This window comes from Oratosquilla oratoria, chromosome 4, assembly GCF_046742065.1.
Source record: "Oratosquilla oratoria isolate Oo_2021 chromosome 4, ASM4674206v1, whole genome shotgun sequence".
Classification (NCBI taxonomy): Eukaryota; Metazoa; Arthropoda; class Malacostraca; order Stomatopoda; family Squillidae; genus Oratosquilla; species Oratosquilla oratoria.
The window spans coordinates 39,486,635-39,509,164 of NC_134780.1; the positions used below are offsets into that span (position 1 = coordinate 39,486,635).

A 22,530-nucleotide genomic window follows, 5' to 3' on the forward strand; every position below is an offset into this window, starting at 1 on the left:
TTCTGACCCCAGGCAGTGGGCAAGATACAGGGATGACCCGTCATCCAGGAGGAGCCAAGATGAAATGGAGGAAAGGGTGGTGGATGGGAGTGGAATGGGTACCTGACTACCTCCTTTATAAGGAGGAAAAAGTCCTTGGTATATAGATATAATTAATAGCAAGAGATCAATTACACTGACTAGCAGATATGTAATAAAAGGAACAAGAAAAAAATCACTTTTAACTTGCCTTAATGTATATTGCTTTGAAATAAAGGGGAGGAGGGGTATAGGCCACTTAGCCTAATACAAATCCTAAATGAAAATTAAAAAGAGCATCACAACAATTTATAGCTATGAACCACACACTGGAAAACGAGGGAAGGGCCACGTTTCGTGCACTCTCCACTTGCACGGAAGGATGCAAGTGAAAATGCAAAACATTTTCCTTCCAGTTTTGTACATGTCAAGTGTTATAATTTGGCTCAAACAATATTCATGCTGATTGGAACAATATCCTGGAGGTACCAGACTATTGCAATTGCATAAAACTTAATATGCCTTAAAAGGAAAAAAGAAAAAAAGAAAAGAGAAAGAAGAAAATCATAAGTCCTTATAAACATTCTCCTGATACAAGAGGACTTTTGTATGTGTAACTATATTTATGGGTGTAAAAATTGGCTGTAATAAAATTGTTTGTCCTTGCATAGTTCAACACAGTCACATGTCCAAGTACTGTGTCTTCTTGCATTGTGTGTTTCTAACTTGATGACTATTCAAATGAGAAAGAAGGGAAAAATAAATATTAGGTACACAGGCTATCCAAGCACTTGAGTCCCCACATGGATTAAAAAATGCCATCTCCAGCATCCAACACAATTCCAAGCTATCTTCCCTCACTCTGGTGATGCTGCTGATACGAAAAAAAAATTCTTTATACTAATTTCAGTTCCTACATAAAAAAGAAAAAAAAACTTATGAAGTTCTTTCCCCCAATGTTTTGTCATTGTCCTTCCCCACAGCATGACTACTTTCACATACTATTGTCAGAAACACAATATTCACTTTCTTCAATCAAATTATCCTTCCTTAATATATTAAATCATCTTAATATAAATTATTACAAAGGTAAAAAAAAATAAATAAATAAAAAAATTGATAAAATAAAAATAAAAATTCTTACCACTGTACTTGTATGCAGCAGTCCCAACTATCTACATGACAATGATGATGGTACCACACGCTACACCTAAATCTGAGATCAATAACTCTTCAAATATTCAACATTCAATACTTCTCAAAATCAAATGATTTCCATGAACTCTGCTTCTCTGAAATTATTTTCCAAAATGCCCTAAATCAGAATAATCAATATCCCCATTATATAAATATGCACTCTACATTTCCAACATGTCCAGTCCACTGCAAGAATCAAGTCTTTACTAAAACGCAGAAACCTAGTTCCTTCCCTCAAGTACTTCTCATTACTGTAACACCAACTGTTCTAATCAAATCAAATGGATTTCTCCACTTAAAGGAAAGCAACAATGTCCCACAATGTTTTCAAAGTTCTCAAACCCATCAACTATACAAGGCTCATTTAAATAATGAAGTATGGGACTCATTTTGGTACAGACATAACAGCACTCCTTTAACCATCATTTATCCAATTTGATGTGACACAAGGAGTAATGGTGTACAGCTTTCTTCTTTGATATGTGTATAATAAAACATTTGCCTACATTCACAACTTCATGGGAGAACAATATAACACTTCTGACATATCAACGCATTTGACAAAGTTTGCAAAATGACTAAACTAACTTATCAGTTACTCATATGATGCATTCTGTACAAAGCAATCACAAGCTGTCTATACAGCCACACACCACCTAGGCATTGTGATTTCTAATTGGCCACCTATGGTCGGAAGGGTCCTGGTGGATTTAGGTGTGGGTGAGAGAATCGCTCTCTCTCTAGCAGTAGTTGCCGTTGTAGGTGCTCATGTGCCTGGGCTACTGAAATCTGCAAATGTAAAATCAAATTTGAATTAGTATGATGTTGCAATTTGGGAGTCACTTAGGGTAGGTGTAGCCATCTCCATCTTTTGAAATAACCACCTCTTATGTAGCAGATCTTCACTTCTTTACACAACTCCCAACTACCCCAGAGATACTTTTCCTTCACACATGAGTGACTTAAAGTCACTTAAGAACAGACTGACTGAAGTTCAAATCTCTAGGATGAACATGTGTCCTGATAGTACGACTTCATAAGTAATCAAGTATGCTGCCTTATTCAGACTAAACACACACATAAAACCCCCCCCATGCACACTACCCTTGCAATGAAAGCCTCTTGGCCATTCTACATTTTGTTCAATATCCCCTACAATGCAATACACAAGACAATCCCACCACTCCTACCAAACCACACTAACATGAGCAAACATTCATACACAGTTCTCACTGATAGAGCTCTAGCTAGCCTTGTGTCTAACAGGAATTTTTGGTTGTCCCTTAATTGGCAGGACACAAATCTAAAACTATGCTATACAGATAAGATTCCACTGTGGCCACCATACATCATTTAAGATATACCAACATATAATAAGAAATATGCCTCATACACAATTGCCCACATATTTCTGAGCAGTACACAAACATGACCATATATGATGTGTAGGGCCTCTGCAAGTGCCTGAGAAGGTTATCAGTTTCCTCTGTCACTCCAGTGTCATAATCCACTGACACTGTTGACTAAATATCAATTCTAGGCCCAAGAACATGAAGAGCCAATGTAAAAAAAGTGGCCCTTTTGAGATAACCCTACCAGGGAATTGGAATTACATGTTTCTATCAGTGCTATAATGGCCAAAGTCGGTGGTGCAATAGGGAAGCCACACCAGCCCTCTGTTCTGAGCCAAAGTCAACGATCAGTCAAAAATCTTTGTGCTAGAATGGCCAGTGTCTTGATTGACCCTTCTTGTATTACGCAACTTAAGAGATAACAAGTGTCAGTGAAAGGCCAATGTCAACAATGGCCTTTTTTGCATGGTGTACTGTTGACAGGACATGTAAAAGTATGTGGTTTATTTCAGCAAATTTTATGATGAGTTTGTTGTTCACCTTATTATCTATAGCATTAGTAAGTGATACTAATAGTTATGCTTAAAAGTGGCAGTTTGCCGACAAGATTGACGAGATAAACACCATATGAGGACGGAGCCTTTATTTGTACGACGTTTCGCTTATTACAGATTTTTCAAGTACAAGTTGAGATACAAATGCTTGAGATTAAATTGGAGAAGTTGTTTCGGCGTAGACCTGGGAGCGACCATTTCCTCAATGCAGTCATGAAGGAAGTTCCGCCTATTCCGCAAGCTATAAGCCTTTCTCAAAGCACGTGCATAGCGACCGTATAAAGGTTCCATTCTGTCCTCGGTGTTGTGACAATTTGCTTAAAAGTGGCAGTTTGCCGACAAGATTGACGAGATAAACACCATATGAGGACGGAGCCTTTATTTGTACGACGTTTCGCTTATTACAGATTTTCCAAGTACAAGTTGAGATACAAATGCTTGAGATTAAATAGGAGTTGTTTCGGCGTATACCTGGGAGCGACCATTTCCTCAATGCAGTCATGAAGGAAGTTCTGCCTATTCCGCAAGCTATAAGCCTTTCTCAAACACGTGCATAGCGTGCATAGCGATACTGAAATAACTTCAGCCCTGGGCAGGATTCGAACCAGGTACTGCCAATACCTCCATACTGACAGTCTGAGACTCTACCAACCACACCACCAAGCTCTACCAACTGCGCAACTGTGCCACAGGCCAATGTGCACACACATACATAGGCGCAAGCGTCTCCCTATCCCAGACGGGGAGACTCGTGCAACAGTTGCCAGTCGCACACCAGCCACCATTTGGTATACACGTGTTTACTCTACAGCCAGTATAGCAGATTGGTCAAATGAAATAAATATTAACTTTATTGCAGATTATCATTCCTTTACTTGTCTGTTGAAGGCTAACACCAGCTGTGGCAGCAGCAACTGCTTGGTTGAGAGCAGACGTGTTGACGATTGCTTCACTTTCAGTGTGAACAGAAACAGCTTGCACACAGAGGCATGCGGCTATGGCATGTGTGAATGTACATGCTGCATGTGGAGAGGCATGCATAGCCGCACAGCAACTAGGCACAAGGTGCAGTGATGTAAACTTGCCTTTATGACAATGCTCTGCAAACTACATGTTTATGCATGTCAACTACAGCTCTTTGGTAGTTCCTAGCTCCTGCCTCCAGTTTCCTTGAAGACATCTTAGTAGCTGGCTGTCCTGCTCCGTAGGATTTTGTCAACATTCACTTTGTTGGACAGCTATGTCAGGTTGGTGAAGTATTAATAATTTTTCCTTACAATGAATGTGCACAGTGCAAAAAACCTTTTAATGTTTACGAAACCATTTCTGTTCATAAAACATATTATTATTTTCAGTGTAGTATCATTATTAGTATTATAGTGTGTGCATTTACCTAATTGTATTATACGGGAAGGGGAGCTATGCTCATACTGACCCATCCTTGTATCTCTCAGCATCTAGTTTGTTCTTAAATTCTTGTATGGTTTTTACACACTCTATTGTTTCTTATTTGTTCCAGACATCTACTACTCTGTGTGGAAAACTATTTTTTTTTTTCCAGATCTCTTCTATAACTGTCCTTTTTGAGTTTCTTTTTATGTCCTCTTGTTTTTTTTTTTATCCCACTTTAACAAGTTTTCTCTGTCAAGGACTTCCATCCCTTTCATGATTCTGTAAATGGACAATAGATCTCTTCTTCCTCTTTTTTGTTCCAGGGTTGGTAATTCCAGTTCAGACAATCTGTGTTCATATGCCAACTTTGAAAGTGTTGGGGCCATCTTTGTCATTGTTCTTTGGATTCTTCCTAATTTCTTTATATTCTTTTTTTTGTATTGGGTGTTCATAGTGTCGCAGTGTACTCTTGGCCTTATCGATGTGACTAATATTTTTTTTTTTACCATTACTTCATTCAAGTAATTAAAAGCCATCATTATTGATCTTAATAAATTGTAGGTTTCTCTAACTACATACACACATATACCAAAGGCTTTTTCCCTTTACAAGGGAGGTAGCCAAAAAACAAAGGCATAAAAACCATTCCCACCCATTCCATCTCTAATACACTCCACTCCCCTCCACCCTCTACCCTCCCTCTTATCTTGGCACCTCCTGGATGACGGGTCATCCCTGCATCTTGTCCACTGCCCTGGGTCAGAAGCAGTGTTGCAAGACACAGCGCATCCACAGCAAGGCTGCTTCATTAAATCGGTGACCCCCCTCTCCGTCCCCTCATGCAGAAAAGAAGACAGGGAGAAATCCCTTTGGGCTGCGTCAAATTTTTCTCACACATACTACCTCATCCCCCATCCCCCCACCCATTCCACCTCATGCATCACAACAACATCCATATACAACTGTTTTCCATTCACCCATCTTCTGTCCTCTCCTGTCCATCCTCAACAGACATTCCCCTCTTCCCCAAAGCCCCTTTCACCCCATCCATCCATCTCATCCTAGGTTGCCCCCTCATGTTCACTCCCGCCACATCTGCCTTCCATACTTCTTTTACTAGTCTTTCTTCACTCATTCTTTCCATATGTCCAAACCATCCTAATACCCTTTCATCCACCCTATCTCCAAACTCCATTACCACCCCTGTTTTCCTCCTCACCTCCTCATTTCTCACTCTATCTAGCCTAGTAACCCTCATCTTCTCAGACACCTCATCTCAAACACATTCAAACTCCTTCTCTCTTCCTCTCTTATGTTCCATGTTTCTTCCCCATACAGTGCTGTTGGCACAATCACTCCTTCATACAATCTCCTCTTAGCATCCATTCCTAAATATCTATTCCTCATTACACTATTTAATTCACCAAGGCATTTACTCACTTCTCTCAATCTACATTCTACTTCCACCTCCACTCCACCCTTTCTTGCCATATTTGCACCCAAGTATCTAAAACTATCCACTTCCTTCAGTCACTCTCCCTTAATGCTCACTTCCAGTCTACTGCCACTTTCACTCCTTGTATATATCATCACCTTACTTTTACCCACATTTATCTTCAACTTTCTTCTTTCACACACTCTCCCAAACTCTGTCACCAATTTCCTAAATCCCTCCTCTGATCCTACAAGTGCAGTGTCGTCCGCAAACAACAGCTGGCTCACCTCCTACTTTTCTCCATTTTCTTTAACCATCTCCCATCCCTAACCCACCACCCTTGCCTGGGGACATATCTTTGGTGATAATTACTCCCAGGTCCTTTTCAGAACTTTCTTTACTTCTTTTATACCAATTTTCTTCAGCAAGGAGTACCTGAAAAAGAGGTGTGCCAAAGAATGTTTCTATCTACGCTTGGAATTACAATTAAGAAACCTCGAATAGTGTCAGAAAAGAAGCGACAGTCAACAGCTGGGATTCTACCACAAGATGGAAGTGGGAGGCATGGGAAACAGAAGAAAATATCCTCTGAATCACTTAATGTTATTAAATTCACAGCCTATAAGTCACTACACTAGGGGAACCTCAGAATGAAAATATTTTAATCCTGATCTTACCATAGCTCAGATGTACTGCTTGTACAAAGAACACTGCCAAGAAAACAACATTGCCCCTTAAAAGGAACATACTTATAGAAAAGTGTTCAACAAAGACTTCAATCTGTTGTTTCATCACCCACTTCAGGATACTTGTGAGAAATGTGACACTTTTAAGGCATCCTTAGCTACTTCTCATGGAGATGATAAGACCCCCACTGAAGAGGAAAGAGCAAGACACCATGAACTGGCAGAGACTGATTACAAATAGATGAAAATTGATAGAGAGTTTGCTATGAAAAATAAAGGAATTGTCATTGCATTGTTTGATCTCCAGAAAGTTCTGTCATGCCTAGTATTACAGACAGGAGTTGCCTACTATAAGAGACAACTTGCAGTGTACAATCTAACCATTTATGAAACCAGTATGGAGGGAAATAAAGCACACTGTATGATGTGGGATGAAACAATTGCAAGAAGAGGTGGTCAAGAAATTGGACTGTGTTGTTGTTGATGTTGTTGTCTTTCCCTAGACTGTCTGTCTGAGCAGTCCCGTCTCCCCAAGGAATGCTACAGCCGAAACTGGGTTTTCCCACAAATCCTTTATAGAGTGTATGTTGTGTTGTTTGTGTGCATGATTGTGTATAATGCAGTCTTCACATTATGTGTTGTATGGTATGGGGTGAAGTGTTACATCCTGGGCAGCTGTTCACAATACGTTCATCCAGCCTCTTCTGGTAGCTTAGAAGTGCTGAGTGGTGGCCGCACCGCGGTCTGGCCAGGTGGACTCTGTCCTTTCGTGGGAGAGAGGATTCAGAAGGGTGGATATCAGAGGGTCTGGCATGCAGCAATGTGTTGTCTTTCAGTGTGTTAATGGAGTGGTGAGTGATATGATTATGAATATGTTTCCAGAGGCTGGTATTTGGTGATTGTGGAGGAAGAGAAGAGAGTATCTGTGTGTGATACAGGTCTTTTGGTGTTGTTTTAATGTTTCTTGGTGTGTGTGGGTGTTCTGCTATGTAGTGTAGTGGGTGTGATGTGTTTGTGATGGCTGCGGCAAGTGTTTGTGTGCCTCTCATGTCGAGGTGGTCCTTGACTTTGAGGACTTTTGTTTCATGGTGTAAATGATTTGTAGGTGTTGTATTTGTGCAGCCTGTAATTGTTTTTACGGCTTTGTTTTGTAAAATTGAAGGGTGTTGTGGACTCACATAATTCATCACTGAGCGTATGCATTGTTTGTATATTGTTGTATTAGTTTCTTTGCTTTGTCCAAAGGTTGTTTCAGTGATTGACTTAAGTGCGTTAAGTCTAGGTGTGCATTTGTTTTATATGTTTGTAATGTGTTGTTTGAAAGACATGGATGTATCGTATGTTACACCAAGAATTTTCGGTGTGTTTGTGTGTGGTATTAGAGTGTTGTTGATGTAGAGATGAGGTATGTATTTGTGTTCTTTTGTCCAGTTGGTGAAAAGTGTTGCTGTAGATTTGGTTGGAGCTATTTTGAGTCTGTGATGAACCATGTGTTATGGCTGGATTATTTCTGCAGCTTTGTCTGTGTTACGATGTGTGCATGTGATTGTTATGTCATCTGCATAGGAAGAGATTTGTATTTCTGAGGTGTCTGGTGTGGGTATGTCATGCATGTATAGATTAAAGAGCGTGGGGGATAGAACAGAGCCCTGTGGTACTCCAATCTTAATGTTTCTGATGTGCGATGATTGGCCATTATATGACACATAAGCATTCCTACCTGCCAGATAATTGGCCAGCCATCTTTTGGCGTTATTGTGCATGTCTGTGTTATATATTCTATTTGTTAGATTGTGGTGGGGGATAGCATCAAAAGCTTTACTAATGTCTAATGTTATAAGAAGTGTTCTGTGGTGGAGCCTATCTGAATTGATGCCATCTAAAATTCTTTGTGTGAGGTTTATCAGAAGAATGTTTGTGGAGGGTAGTGGCCTAAAACCATGTTGTGAGTCTACAAGGGGAATATGTGGTGTGACAAGTTTAAGTATTAGGCGTTCAATGACTTTAGAGGGGGTACAGAGAAGTGTGATTGGGCGGTGTGATGTTGGGATTGTTGGGTCTTTGTTTGGTTTTGGAATGGTGATTATTTTACCATGCTTTCAGATGTCGGGTATAGTGTTGTGTGAATAGCTGTAGTTTGCAATGTTTGTGAGTGCGTGTATACCTTGTGGTCCAATGTGTTTTAGGTGGATGTTACTTATGTTATCAGGGCCACAGGCAGATGAGTGCTTGAGATTATGTATTATGTGTTTTGTCTGTCTATGAAGGGTGTACAGTCTGAGTCTGTGGAAAAGTCTTTCTTATGTCGAACAGTGTGTCAGTCATCAGGGTGAGAAGTGAGATGGCTTGTTTGTGCAAAATAATTTATGAGTGTGTTTGCTTGTTGTCTGTTTGAGGGTAGATTGTCTGTTGTTGTGATTATTGGTGCATGAGAGCGTGTTGTGTTACTGTTGGATAGTGTAATGCTGTTGAGTGTTTTGTACAATTTGCTGGTGTTTGTTTTGTGATAAAGTGTATTGATAAAATTTTGCCAATTTTGTGTTTTTTGTCCGTGTATTTTATTGACAATCACAGTGTTTAGTGTTTGTATTTGGTCTGCTATGTTTTGAGGAATAGGTGTGGGGGTATTGTGTTCAAGTGTGTCTCGTTGTCTGAAGAGGCCTTGGATTTCTGGTGTGAAGTTGGGGTTGTGTGATTTTCTGTTGCCTCTAGGGATGTATCTCTTATCTGCGTTTTGTATGATTGTATTAAAAGTGTGCACAGCATTGTTTATGTTTGTAATTGGTGTACTGTTAAGTGTTTCAAAATGTTGTTCTGTCTCTTCAGTAAAAGCTTCCCAGTTAGCTCTCTTGTAATTGGTGTATGTGTGTCTGTGGTTAAATGGAGTGCATCTTGTTTTGGTGGTGATGATGATTGGAGCCGCAGTGTTTGGTCCTGGAGCCACAGCGTCTACGTCGTGGGACCACCCCCCAACTCCAAGAGTTGGGGGCCAAACAGCGGCAACCAGCCCTGGCCACCAGCTCCACGCAGGTGGCACCGATCCCCAAGAGGAGCTACGACTGCCTTGGGGAGTACCACAATTGGACTGTGTGTAATGAAATGGTTGAGTGGAATGCCAAATGACATCAAGGAGGTCAGACTCTATAATTCATGTGGTGGACAAAATAAAAACAATTTAATTGCAGCCATACTTATGCATATGTGTAGGTACAAAGGGATAAAAATAAGGCATTCCTTTTTGGAACCAGGACATACACACATGGAACCTGACACCATACATGCCAACATTGAAATACATAAGAAATCTACTAGAAACATTACTGAGGTACAATGGGACTTGATCACAACAGACAGAAATGCAATTAACTGACTCTCAAGAACTCCAAGATCTTGTATATGCATGATGGCCCTCTGGTGAATCATCACAAAGACACAATGGGTCAGCCAATATATTGGATGAAGATGAAGGTTATGAAATACTCTCCAGATGAAACTGGAAAAATCATGTGCTTCATATCCTTCAATCAAGATGTCTCACCACAGCACTTAGGCTAAGGAGAAAATGAAAAGGAAGAACATCAAACTGGACACTCCCCCAGCTAGAAGATGCACCAAGGAAACTCCCACCAAAATAGCTAAAGGACTTGACAGATCTCCTTACACTTATTTCTGAAGGAAGTAGGCATTTCTATGGGAGCTTACAGGCAGCAGATCATCCAGATGATGATGATTATATTGATGATGATCCTGGGGTTTGATTGCCATAAGTTGGTACTTTTGGTAACTTTGTATTTTAAGTTTCTTGGAAATATGATATTGATACTGTACTTGTTGAAACAGGTGGTAGTTCCAATCTCAGTATCACTAATTAGGTTTTTCTTTAGTAACATACCATGAAAAGCCATCAAATTATAGATTTAAATTTAAATTTTTCTTTAAAAAATAAACATCCTTCAGCTGTTAGTAGCCGATTTTCAGTAAAGCATTAAAACATTTATATGTGTTTTTCTCAAAACCTAACCTTTTGATATTGGCCCTTCTTGTTCTTGGGCCTAGAATTATATTAAATGATTTCTGTGTATCCACCCTCATATGTCTTATGCCTGAGTGAAGGCGACATCCTTGTATAACTGAAGAGAACTCCTCAGTTTTCCCAGTGGGACTGTCTATAGAACAGTGTGACAGACTTCAACTAACAAGATCTTTATCTTTTATTTTATTTCTTCTTTTCTTGAGATAAAAACCATCCGATATGGGCAAGACATCTTATTACCTGAACAACCAAATACAAATTTCTACTGGCTCCTGTGAATTGTATGTAATAAATCAACGGAATTAAGTTTTTATTTTTTGATGGAATAAGTGATACATTACTTACATGAGCGAACTGTTCTTCATAAGGTCGGGACAGAAGAGCTCCTGGTGGCAAACCAGGCCGTAAGTGTGGAGGTTCATTAGGTCGAAGCATTGGAGGTCGCGTGTAGCCTGCTGCAACTGCCGCCGCCGCTGCTGCACAAACAATAGTATGTTATATTAGTTATTCTCAGTAATAACTTGTACATCATCAGGTACTTCAAATTTCATCTTTATAATGAGTAAATGTTGAAGTTCCTCTATCAAGGGAACAAAATATGTAAACTACACTTGTTCTGGATACTATTCAGCCAAGCTCAAATATGCCTGAAAACAGTTACTGTATGATATATCCTTTAAGTGATTACAGTAAACTGTATCTAATGCAACATGAATTTTTCTTTTTTCAGGCTACTAGGATTCTATCTAATAATATCTAACAATTAACCATACAAGAAGACCATTACAAAAGGGAAACAAGCACCACTAAAACTGAAATTGAACAATCAACAAAGTTCAACAATTTCCCCCAACTTCTGCCAAAAGGTATTCCCATACAGAAAACATCTGTCTGTGACAGTGCCATAAAGATATGTAATGATGTGATTTTCAAAATATCTTCCCTCCCTCTAATTTTTCTTCCTTCCTCCCTAACAACTCACACACACTCACTCTCTCGGAGAGTTGCAAGAGTTTTGTGATAACTTGTCCCTGAACATCATCAGTACCTTCCTCTAGCACTTGTGGTTGTCATTAACTGTCCGTATACTCTAATAATTTCCTTCTCATGGCACTATGACCTTCAACCACACTTTCCTTCATCTGTTTACTGGGCTTGCACCTATTTAGTAATGGTCTCCCCAGACTGATAAATCAACTATTGGCACAGACAGTGAAATGAGAGTGCTGATTAAATACAAGGAAATGAGAGAGTGGGCAGTACGCACTAAAGCATTAATACACTAGACTACTCTGATAAAGGTGTCCCTTGCCCATCAAATGTGTTAATTGTGGTACATGCATCTGCTGTATCAAATATTACAATGAATTACAATTTTACACTGCCTAGTAAGAAAGTTGATCATTACAACTACTAAACATTCATTTATCAATATCATTCAAAGCTATTGTGTTTTTCACTTTCTTTTTAGAATATATCACATGCAGGTGAAATAATGGCTAAATAAAAACTGACCATCCAGTAACAATGTACCAAAGAAACAAACTCAAACTTTTCATAATAAAATTGTGACAATAAAAAACATATTCAAAACTGATTTATGCTAGTCTTAACTGGCATACAAACACAGGCATCCTGCAATAAATCATCCCTCTTTCACTTCAGAAGCACTCTAGTAATAATATACCAAATGTTATCATGCATCTTTGTTGAGCAAATATTTGCAAAACAATAAATAAAAATCCAAATGAAAAAAATCCACTGAGTAATATTTCATATACATATATATATATATATATTATATATATATATATATAAATTCAGACCTTGCCCAAAATGATTTCACCATGCACTAAAATTTCATGTTTACACAAATATGTAAAAGATCCTAGCATTGGCTGTATATGACCATGATTCACAATAGCACAATCTGAATAGCCTGCTGGGTCATGTTGTGTGCCAGTGTCTGGAGAGGGTCTGGTAACCCAACCTATTTTTTCCCATAAGACCTATTATTCGACCGACCTGAACTTCATCCAGCACAACAGGCTAAGGAACCTAACACTCATGTTGGGCAAGGTCTGACTGTACATATATATATATATATATATATATATATATATATATATATATATATATATACATACATACATACATACACAGTACATATATAGAATAATTCCGACAGTTGTCCCTGGACTAGAACCAAAGACTTGCACATGGCAGATCATTCAAGTCTGGGGACAATTGTCAGAATTATTTTATTGACATCGTCATTGTTTGCAATTCTATTCAGATACATACATATATATATATATATATATATATATATATATATATATATATATATATATGCCAAAACTGTAACATATCAACCTCACATCCTTATCTAAACTAGTTCAAGACTGGCTTTTTCTGAATGAATATGGCACAACTTTCATATAAAATTATCTTATCATTCTGCATGAATTATTTCAATCAAATAGAACACCAAACACTTGTATCAAAACTAACATCCTCATTCCCTGAAAAAACTACTATATGTTTTTCTTAAGCACAATGAGCTTTTAGTGATATACTGCCCATATACTTTTGCACTAACATTCTTATCATTATTATTAGTATTATTTTATTATCATTATTATTTTTTTTTTACAAATGGGGAAAAACCCTTGGTATATAGATACATGGACTTTGTAAATCAAAATCTATTTGCCTTTTGTACAAATGCAATAAATAGTATCATACCTACTCACTTGATTTCATAAAATACTATAAACATTATCATTAAGCTAAACTTTTTCTTGTCAAAATATGTTTGAAATATTCAAAACGTTAAAAAGACCTATAAGATTCTTGTTTCAAAGCAAACATGCAAACACATTTGTACCCACATATATACATATGCATAGAAAATGAGTGCACTTATTTATACAAAGAAAATAAACACAGGTGCCTGGGTAAGAATCTGCATAGAGTTAATGTTATTCTCCATTACAAGAGCACAAGAATATAAACCAGTACAAAAATAAACAAATACATATAGCTAAACAAATATTCATTCACTAGACTGGCTGTACAGTATGACCCACTCTTAACCCCTTGAAAAAATAAATAACAAATAAAATAAATAATAATAATAATAAATACATAAAATAAATATAATAATTAAACACCAGAAAAAATGCACACAGCACTCAATTCGGATTCGAAAATAGAAAATTATGACTCAAATCTAGTAAGATTTTGATCAAGGGTGATCTATGTGCCACAAAAGAGTTGCTGGAGAGAATGTGTGTCTTGATCTAAAGAAAGCCTTTGAAAAGGTACCCCACAAGTACATAACATGGAAAATAGAGCATATTTGTAGACTTGAAGGAAGCCTCTTAGAATGGACGAAACTTCCTGGACGACCAATATACAAGAAAAATAAAAGGATAGGATGTCACCATGGAGGGGATGAACTTGTTCTCGATTTATGTAAATGACAAGGTACAGCGAACAAAAAATGGCATCATCAGCATGTGATGTAAAGATCATTTGGAGAAGATGAAGTCTGTAATTTTTTTTTTTTTTTTTAATATTCAGACAGGATTTAAAATAAAATTAGGAAGAAATAATAACTGCAGATGGCCAGAAGATGATCAAGATTTACTCAAGGAAAAGAAAAAAAATTACAAAAGGGAAAGAGAAGGAGCTGATAGTATTGGTTACATGATTTGTCAACTGATAAGCACAAAAACAAGATCAATGGCAAGACATGCAATACTAACAACAAAAGAAGAATAATTGCAATATATTACAAAGAGATCTTGACACTCATTACAACTAGAATTAAGTGTGGAAGATGAATTTGAACCCTAAGAAGTGTAAAGAAAATGGGCAAAAGTGCAGGGGCCACCAGTGGCTTACTCAATAAGAAATGCAACATTTGTGACTGTGAAAGAAAAGGACCAGGTATGGTGGTCACATAATTTATCAGCCAACATAGTAAAAAATATCTGGTGAGACTTTGTTCTACCCAGATTGGTCCCCACACTAAGTGTCTAGGTACCTTTGAAAATGTGAAAAATACAAGCTTCCTCAGAGATATCAAGGAGCTGTTTTCTGTACAAGTCCATCAACTTTTGGAGTAATTGATGTGGAATTAATCAAATGTAAAACATATGTAGATCTAAGCCACATCTCACCAATGGAAACAGACAGGACCCCAAGTATGTAGGTAAATTTGGCAAAAACACAGGAATACACACACACGTGACAGTCGAAGTGACAGCAAAGTTTAGAACTCCAGGATAAACTTCAAATTTCGTGGATCTCAACGACGAGGGAGTACCTGTGTTGTATTAGTAGGGAAGGGCAAAGCTCGTGGTGTAGTGGAAAGGTGAAGAGAAAGGAGGAGAGGAGGGATTAGTGAGGAAAATGGAAGGAAATGAGGAAGGGGTGAACACGCCCCAGAAGTCAGAAGGAATGTCAACTAAAGATGTGCAGATGATAGGGGTGAATTCAAAGAGATTGGTAAAAATTAGAAATATAGATAAGAGCAGTGCAATGGGAGGTGAAGATAATTATTTCCATGGATTTAATGAGGGAGGAGATGACAACCTCCCCCGAGTAGCAAGTCTAGAGGAAAAACTAGAGAAAATGAACAGAGGGAGGTTAGGTCCAGTCAACTTACATGGATTACACAGAGTTGATAAATTGGAAGAACTAAAGGAGAACCAAAACCTAAATAAAGAAATAGAAGAATTAAAAAGACATTTAAAAGAAGTAAAAGATGAGAATGAGGAATTAAAGAATAATAATAGAATAAAGAGTCCATAGCAAAAGAGGTACAGGGTTGGAGAAAAGTCCAAGAGAACAATAAAATTGAATTTAGATATATAGTAAAACAACAGATGAAAGAACAAACTAAGGATACTTTTATTAAAGGGATGAGGGAGAAGGAGAATATAGTAAGAGACTTAGCGGATAAAAAGAAATGTATAATTATATTAGGGATAGAACAAACATACGCCAAATAGGACTACAAGAGTAAAGGAGAAGGAAAAAGTAAAGAAGATATTAGAAGTAGTTCAAGATGAACAAGAAACAGGGGAGGAAAGGAATTGAAGAAATATATAGGCGAGGGAAATACAATAAGACCAGACTAATTAAGGTCAAATTCAGGTCACAAAGGACAGCAGAAAATATCTTATCAAAAACAAGGAAACTAGGAAAAATTGTTCTATATTAACAGGTATGGATCAAAATAGAGATGAATAAAGAGGAAAGAGAGGAAGAGAAAACAAGAAGAATAGAGGCTAAGGAAAAAACGAGAACAGAACAGTCAGAAAAAAAGAATTTCTATTGGAGAGTACTCGATATGAAAGTGAGGAAATGGTTCATACGAGAGAAAAACGGAAGGGAAACAGAAAATAGGATGGGGGTAGCAGAAAATTAAAAGTGTCTTACACAAATATAGATGCCTTAATAACAAGCTTGAATGAACTGAATGATTAACTGAAGGAAAAAGAACCGGACAAAATGGGAATTGTAGAGACAAATTTGAAAGCTCCACTACCACCCAACAGTGTAAGACATGGTGCATAATTATTGGATTAGAAACAGAGAGGCAAAACAAGTGGGTAGAGTTATGTTCCTGACTAAGAAGGATATAAATGTGAGGAATGTCATATATAGAAAGAATAGAGTAGAGGTGATTATGATGGAAGTGGAGGATAGGGATGGGAAGAGCAGGAAGTTTGTGGTAAATTATATGCCTCCTAAAATGGCTATGTGGGAAGAGAGAGAACACAAAAATATGTTAGAAGACACAAGGATAACACTAAATAAGATAATGGAGGATGGAGGAAGAATAGTTATAATGGGTAACTTAACTGTAAAGAAATCTGCTGGGAAGAGATGACAGTGAAGGGTGGAGATGACCTGTGGGGAAATGTACTACTTGATATGATTACAGAACATACAATGATGCAATGGATACAAGAGACTAGGTATAGAAATGAGGAAGAACCATTGAGACTGGACGTAATAATCACATCATAACTGGAAATAGTGGACAAGATAGAATATAAGACACCAATAAGTAAAACTGACCACATATTTGTTGAACTGGAACTAAATGAAGAAAAATATAAAAGGGAATGAAGAAAAATATAGAAAGGGAAGATTGATGTATGGAAAAACAAATTTTGATAAAATAGAGAATTCTTTCGAAAAGCAGACTGGGAAAGGATACACAAGGAGGAAACAACAAGAGAAATGGAATATTTTGACAAAAATTTATAAAGCGGAAAAATATTTTCCAAGACAAAAACAAGAAAAAGGATATGTAAAGTGTTGGTACAACAAAAGATGAAGGGAGTTAAAAGACAAAAAGGATAAAGCTTGGATAAAATGGAAAAAATACAAAAGACCTGAAAAATGGAAAATATATACTAGTTATAGAAATCAATATGTGCAAGTGTGCAGAGAACAAGAGAGAAAATATGAAAAAGATGTCATAGAAAAATGTAAAAATCAACCAAATCTATTTTATAGATTTGTAAACAACAAACTGAAAAACAAACAAGAATTAGAGAAATTACGACAAGGAGTTGAATACACAGAGGAAATAGAAATGGCAGAAATTATGAACAAGCATTTTAAATCGGTGTTTACAAGGGAGAACATACAACTTAAAGATGTCGAGTGGGAGGAGAAATTTCCCCTAAAGAGATAGAAGTAACAAGGAAAGAAATAATGAATCATTTGAGCAATTTCTATGTCAGAAAATCACATGGACCAGATGAAATGGCAAATTGGATTTTGAGAGAATGCAGGAATAAACTAACAGACAAATACATAGAATAAGCAGTTCATTGAAAGAAGGAAAAGTTCCAGAAGATTGGCAAAGAGCAAATATAGTACCAATATTAAAGGGGAAACAAGGGAAGACCCTACTAACTATAGACCAGTCTCTCTTACAAATACAATAGCTAAAATTTGTGAAAGAATCATCAAAATTAGTTGGGTAAGTCATTTGGAAAAAACAAAGTACTAAATCCAAGGCATTTTGGATTGAAACAAGGATGATCATGCGTCACAAACTTAATGTGTTTCTATTCAAGGCTAATGGATGTAATACAAGAGATGGATGGGCTGATTGTGCATTTCTTGACCTGAAAAAAGCTTTTGATAAGGTACCACATAAGAAATTGCTAAAGAAATTAGAAACTGCAGGAGGAATACAGGGCAAACTGCTGAAGTGAATGGAAGACTTCTTGCATGAAAGAAAAATGAGTGGTGATAAGAGACAAACATTCTAATTGGGATGAAGTTATTAGTGGAGTTCCACAAGGAACAGTTCTGGCCCCAATAATGTTTGCCATATATGTTAATGATAGGGATAAAGGAATTGAAAGTTATATGAGATTCTTTGCAGATGATGCAAAATTGTTGACAAAAGTGAACACTGCAGAAGATTGAGAGCTGCAGAGTGATCTCAATAAAGTATGGGAATGGAGTAGGAAGTGGGAGATGGAATTCAATATTAAGAAGTGTAGTATAATGGAATTTGGAAGAAGCAAAAAAAGAATAGTGGGATCATATAAATTGGGAGAGAAAGAAATTAAAAAGTAGAAAATGAGGACCTATGAGTCATTATTATGAATAATATGTCACCTGAGAAACATATAAACAATTTTTTTGGAGAAACTTATAATTTAATAAGAACAATCAAAGTGGCATTTACATACCTGGATGAAAAAATGGTGAAGAAAATACTAGTCACTTTGATAAGACCAAGATTGGAGTATGCAGCAACGATGTGGTCACCAAGTACAAAAAAATGTTTAACAAAACTTGAAAGAATACGAAGAGCAATTAAGAAATTGGCACCAACACTCTCAGAACTATTATATGAGGAGAGACTAGCAAAACTTGAGCTACAGACATTAGTACAAAGAAGAGAGAAAGGAGACTTGATAACTATTTATAGAATCATGAAAGGCATAGAAATTATTGATAGAGAGGATCTAATAAAATGGGATAGTAGAGATACAAGAGGACACAGAAAATCAAGAAAGACAGTTATAAAAGAGACCTGAAAAAGAACAGCTTTCCTCACAGGGTAACAGACATTTGGAAGAAGTTAGATGAAAATGTGGTAATTGCAAAAACGATACACGAATCTAAAAACAATCTAGATAAAATGATATATGAAGACGGGACACCATGAGCATAGCTCCCTTTCCCGTAAAATACAAGTGGGTAAATACATTGAAAGTTTGTATAAATATACAAACCTAAATAATTAATGTATCTAACATGCTATGAGTGAAATGTGTTGATATGGCCTGGTACAACACAAGACTAATTCTAACCATCTGTGTTACTTGTATGAATCAGATGGTTAGGCTGCCTAAAAGGTACACTGGAGCCACTGCTAACAGCAAACATTCAAAAATCCTTCCCCAAAAATAGAAAAAGGAAATAAAATAAATAGCAAATAAATGCTTTAAATGATACTGATCCAACATATTGGTACAATTCCATCGAGGTGAGAAAGATTTTGATATAAGAGGTCATGTGGACAGAAATACAGAATTGGGTCATATGAGGACAACAAACTATATTCACAGCAATCCTCTTAAGAAGAAGAAGAAGAAGAAGAAAGTAAGCAAATTATCATATCAACAAAAATAGAATGGTAAGCTAAGCAAGACAAAATGAAAATGGAGTTTAATAATATTCACTCTATAACAAATACAGCTATCATATTCCAACTTACAATAAACTGTAACATTTCAAAATCAACACTAGTGTGGTATTATGTGAGAATGGGAAGGCAATAAACAAACTCAATTAACTTAGAAAATATGTAGACACACAAACACATTGAAATGCAGATCAAACATGATAAGTCTTGTATAACAACAATGTAAGCACACAGGCAATGACTCAAAACCTGCATCAGTTTCCACTCAGATGTTACTTAATCATGCAAGCCAACAGTTTTTTCCCTACATATAAATTACTAATAAGTTATCCACAAAATCAATCATTATATGTATATACCTAATGGTATTTACTTAATTGTAAGATACTATTAGGAGTCCATCTCTGTATCCCCACTTCATTAACCTCTTCAATATGAGTCAAATATTTGTGCAAATCTGGTTGCCTGATGTATGATGATGCATCAGAATAGGCACATTACAAAATATAAAGTTACTTCTCTTTCACCCTGAATAAATATAACATCACAGAAAGTGTGATCAAGCCTATTCACACAATACCGGGGTCACTCAGTTACAACTATAAAATAAATATAATCAAGATGCTGATGCCGGTGTCCTCATACACCCCACTAGCAGCCGGTGATGCAAATATAGATGTCATCATATTAAAGAGGTTAAACTTTGCCTTATATTAATTTATGTTCTTGGTCTGGATCATTTCTTTTAATCTGTTCTACAAATTAAATCTATATAGAAAGCTAAGTTTCCTAACATCTGATATACAATGTCTTTAATTTTTTGCTATGACCTCTTGTTCTTTCAGTACACACTAACAGATCCTTTCTGTCCATTTTCTCTATCTTTTCTGTTCTAGACATCACTATAACATCACCTCTCTCTTTATTCCTTTAATGTTGATAGTCCCTGTTTTTCCAATCTCTCCTCGTGTTCTATCAGTTAGGCTTGCAATAATTAGCATTCCTGCTCTTTGTATCTTATTTTTCTTATAATATTCTTTGTGTGATGACCACGTCACTGCTGCATATTCCAGTGGGTGTACGTGTATGTCTACATGTGTATTTACCTAGTTGTATTTTACGGGATGAGACCTATGCTCATAGTGACTCATTTTTGTATCTCCCCGCATCCAGTTTAATCTTAAAATTGTGTATAGTTTTGGTATTCACTGTTTCTCCGTTTAGTTTGTTCCAGACATCAATCACTCTATGTGGGAGGCTATTCTTTTTCAGGTCTCTTCTATAGCTGTCCTTTAGTTTCTTTTCATGTCCTCTTGTTTCTCTTCTGTCCCACTTTAATAAGTCGTCTCTATCAAGAATTTCCATCCCTTTCATAATTCTGTAAATGCTCAACAAATCACCTCTTCTCTGTTCCAGTGTGGACAGATGTGTGTGTATGTATGTGTCTTTTTACCTCACATGGGAAAAATCTCTATCCACTTATCAAACTTTGTCACAAATTCACTTCTGTTGTTGACCTAGATTAATTTGTCCCACAAACTATGCTTCCTAACATTTTTTTTTTAACAATTTGTCTTTTAACCTTTTTCATATGACTTCTGGTTCTTTCATCCCTTAAAACAGATCCTCTCTTTAAATTTTTCTATGTATTTCGCTGTCATAACTACAATGGCTTTTCTCTTTCTCTTCCCTCATCCCTGTAGGTTTTCTCTGTTTTTTCAGTCTTTCCTTGTATATCTCTAGCCAGGCATGGAATCATTCTCATTAATGCCCTATGCATTTTATCTTCTTACATTTTTGTTTTCACAAGACCATTCTTATGTTCATCAACAATACATCTCTCCCATTATTCTACGATTTTCCAGTGACAGATCATTCTAATTATAACATACGGAGTTGCAACTATGCTCATGGGGACCTGTTACACAATCTATCAAATAGCTTTAAATTCTTTTTTACACTGTCCACCTCAATTATTTCTTCTAATTTGTCCCGTAAACTGATGCATTTATGTGGAACCCTAGATTTCCTGACATCTTATAAACAGTGACTTCTTTACCTTTCCCTATGTCCTCTTGATATTTTTTTTATCCCATACAAACTGATCTTGTCAATTTCATCCATTCCTATCTGTTCTGACACAGTAATTATCATATCAGCTCATTCTACTGAGCAATCCTAACTTTTCTAATCTCTCCTTATGTCTTATCAGCCAGGCTAGGGACCCTTCTAATTACCACCCATTGTATTTTATTTTTCACTTAACCATCACCACATATTCCAGTGTGGGACAGATCAGTTTCTAATATTTCTTTCATAATATCCTCATTAATCTGATGTTTATTAGTAATTTTCATCTCTTCCATTTTTCTGAATATGTTTATTTGGTAATGAATCATCCCTATCTAATATCCCAAGTTCCTTTTCTTTACTTTTACGGTTATTTAATCCATCACTATAACTCCATAATGGTCTCTTTTTGCTTTGGCCCATTTCCAAAATTTTGCACTTCTTTGCATTACAATTTCACCTTTCATTCTTGGCTCCATTCATAAAGCTTATGTAGGTCTTCCTAAAATACTTTACAATCATCAAACAAGTCTGCATAGCTGCCTATTCCACTCATTTTGTCATTGATACTGGCACAAGTATCAGGCCCTGCAATAACCCCATTTATCACCTCTCTCCAATCCAACATCTCATCCTTTGCTACTGTTCACACTTCCCCGTTTTTCAGGATGTCCTTCAACAATTACAGTATCCTCACTTTAAGTCCTCTGATGAGTTCAAATTTCCACATTAGTTTTTTGTGTGGCACCTTGTCGAAAGTCCTCTCCAGATCCAGGTATACACCATCTATCCAACTCTCTCATGTCCCTCATCAACCACTCTCAAATAACAACTCAACTGCTTCATTACATGGGATCTTCCTTTCAATAATAACAGTTGCATTGAGTTTCACCAATTGGAAACCCACAGCCCTATAGTTCCTAACAGTCTTCTGGCCTTTCTAAAGATCTCTGGGAAAATACTTTGGAATGCTATCTGTGTTGTGTTAGTGTGGGACTGTCACTATGTCACTGGCTGAAAGTAGGGAGCAGCTGCTGGTTGTCAGCTCTCCTTATAGATGGAGGAAATAAAGTTCAAGTTAACAGTTAGAGA

General features: G+C 36.8%; 1 protein-coding gene across 13 annotated transcripts in view; it reads right to left on the reverse strand.

Annotated features, from left to right (window-relative positions):
* Positions 1–218: 218 nt before the first annotated feature.
* Gug (arginine-glutamic acid dipeptide repeats grunge) overlaps positions 219–22,530 on the reverse strand; it is a 109,055-nt gene continuing 86,743 nt past the window's right edge. For 7 of the 13 annotated variants that reach the window (XM_076183978.1, XM_076183977.1, XM_076183980.1 and 4 more), the window contains 3 exons: positions 16,548–16,595; positions 11,013–11,143; positions 219–2,004 (listed from right to left, as the gene is read on the reverse strand). In XM_076183978.1, coding sequence (XP_076040093.1) covers positions 1,900–2,004; positions 11,013–11,143; positions 16,548–16,595 — 284 coding nt within the window. In that variant the 3' untranslated portion in view covers positions 219–1,899. The remainder of the gene's footprint in view (positions 2,005–11,012; positions 11,144–16,547; positions 16,596–22,530) is intronic. The other 6 variants (XM_076183985.1, XM_076183979.1, XM_076183989.1 and 3 more) reach the window with 3 other exon arrangements.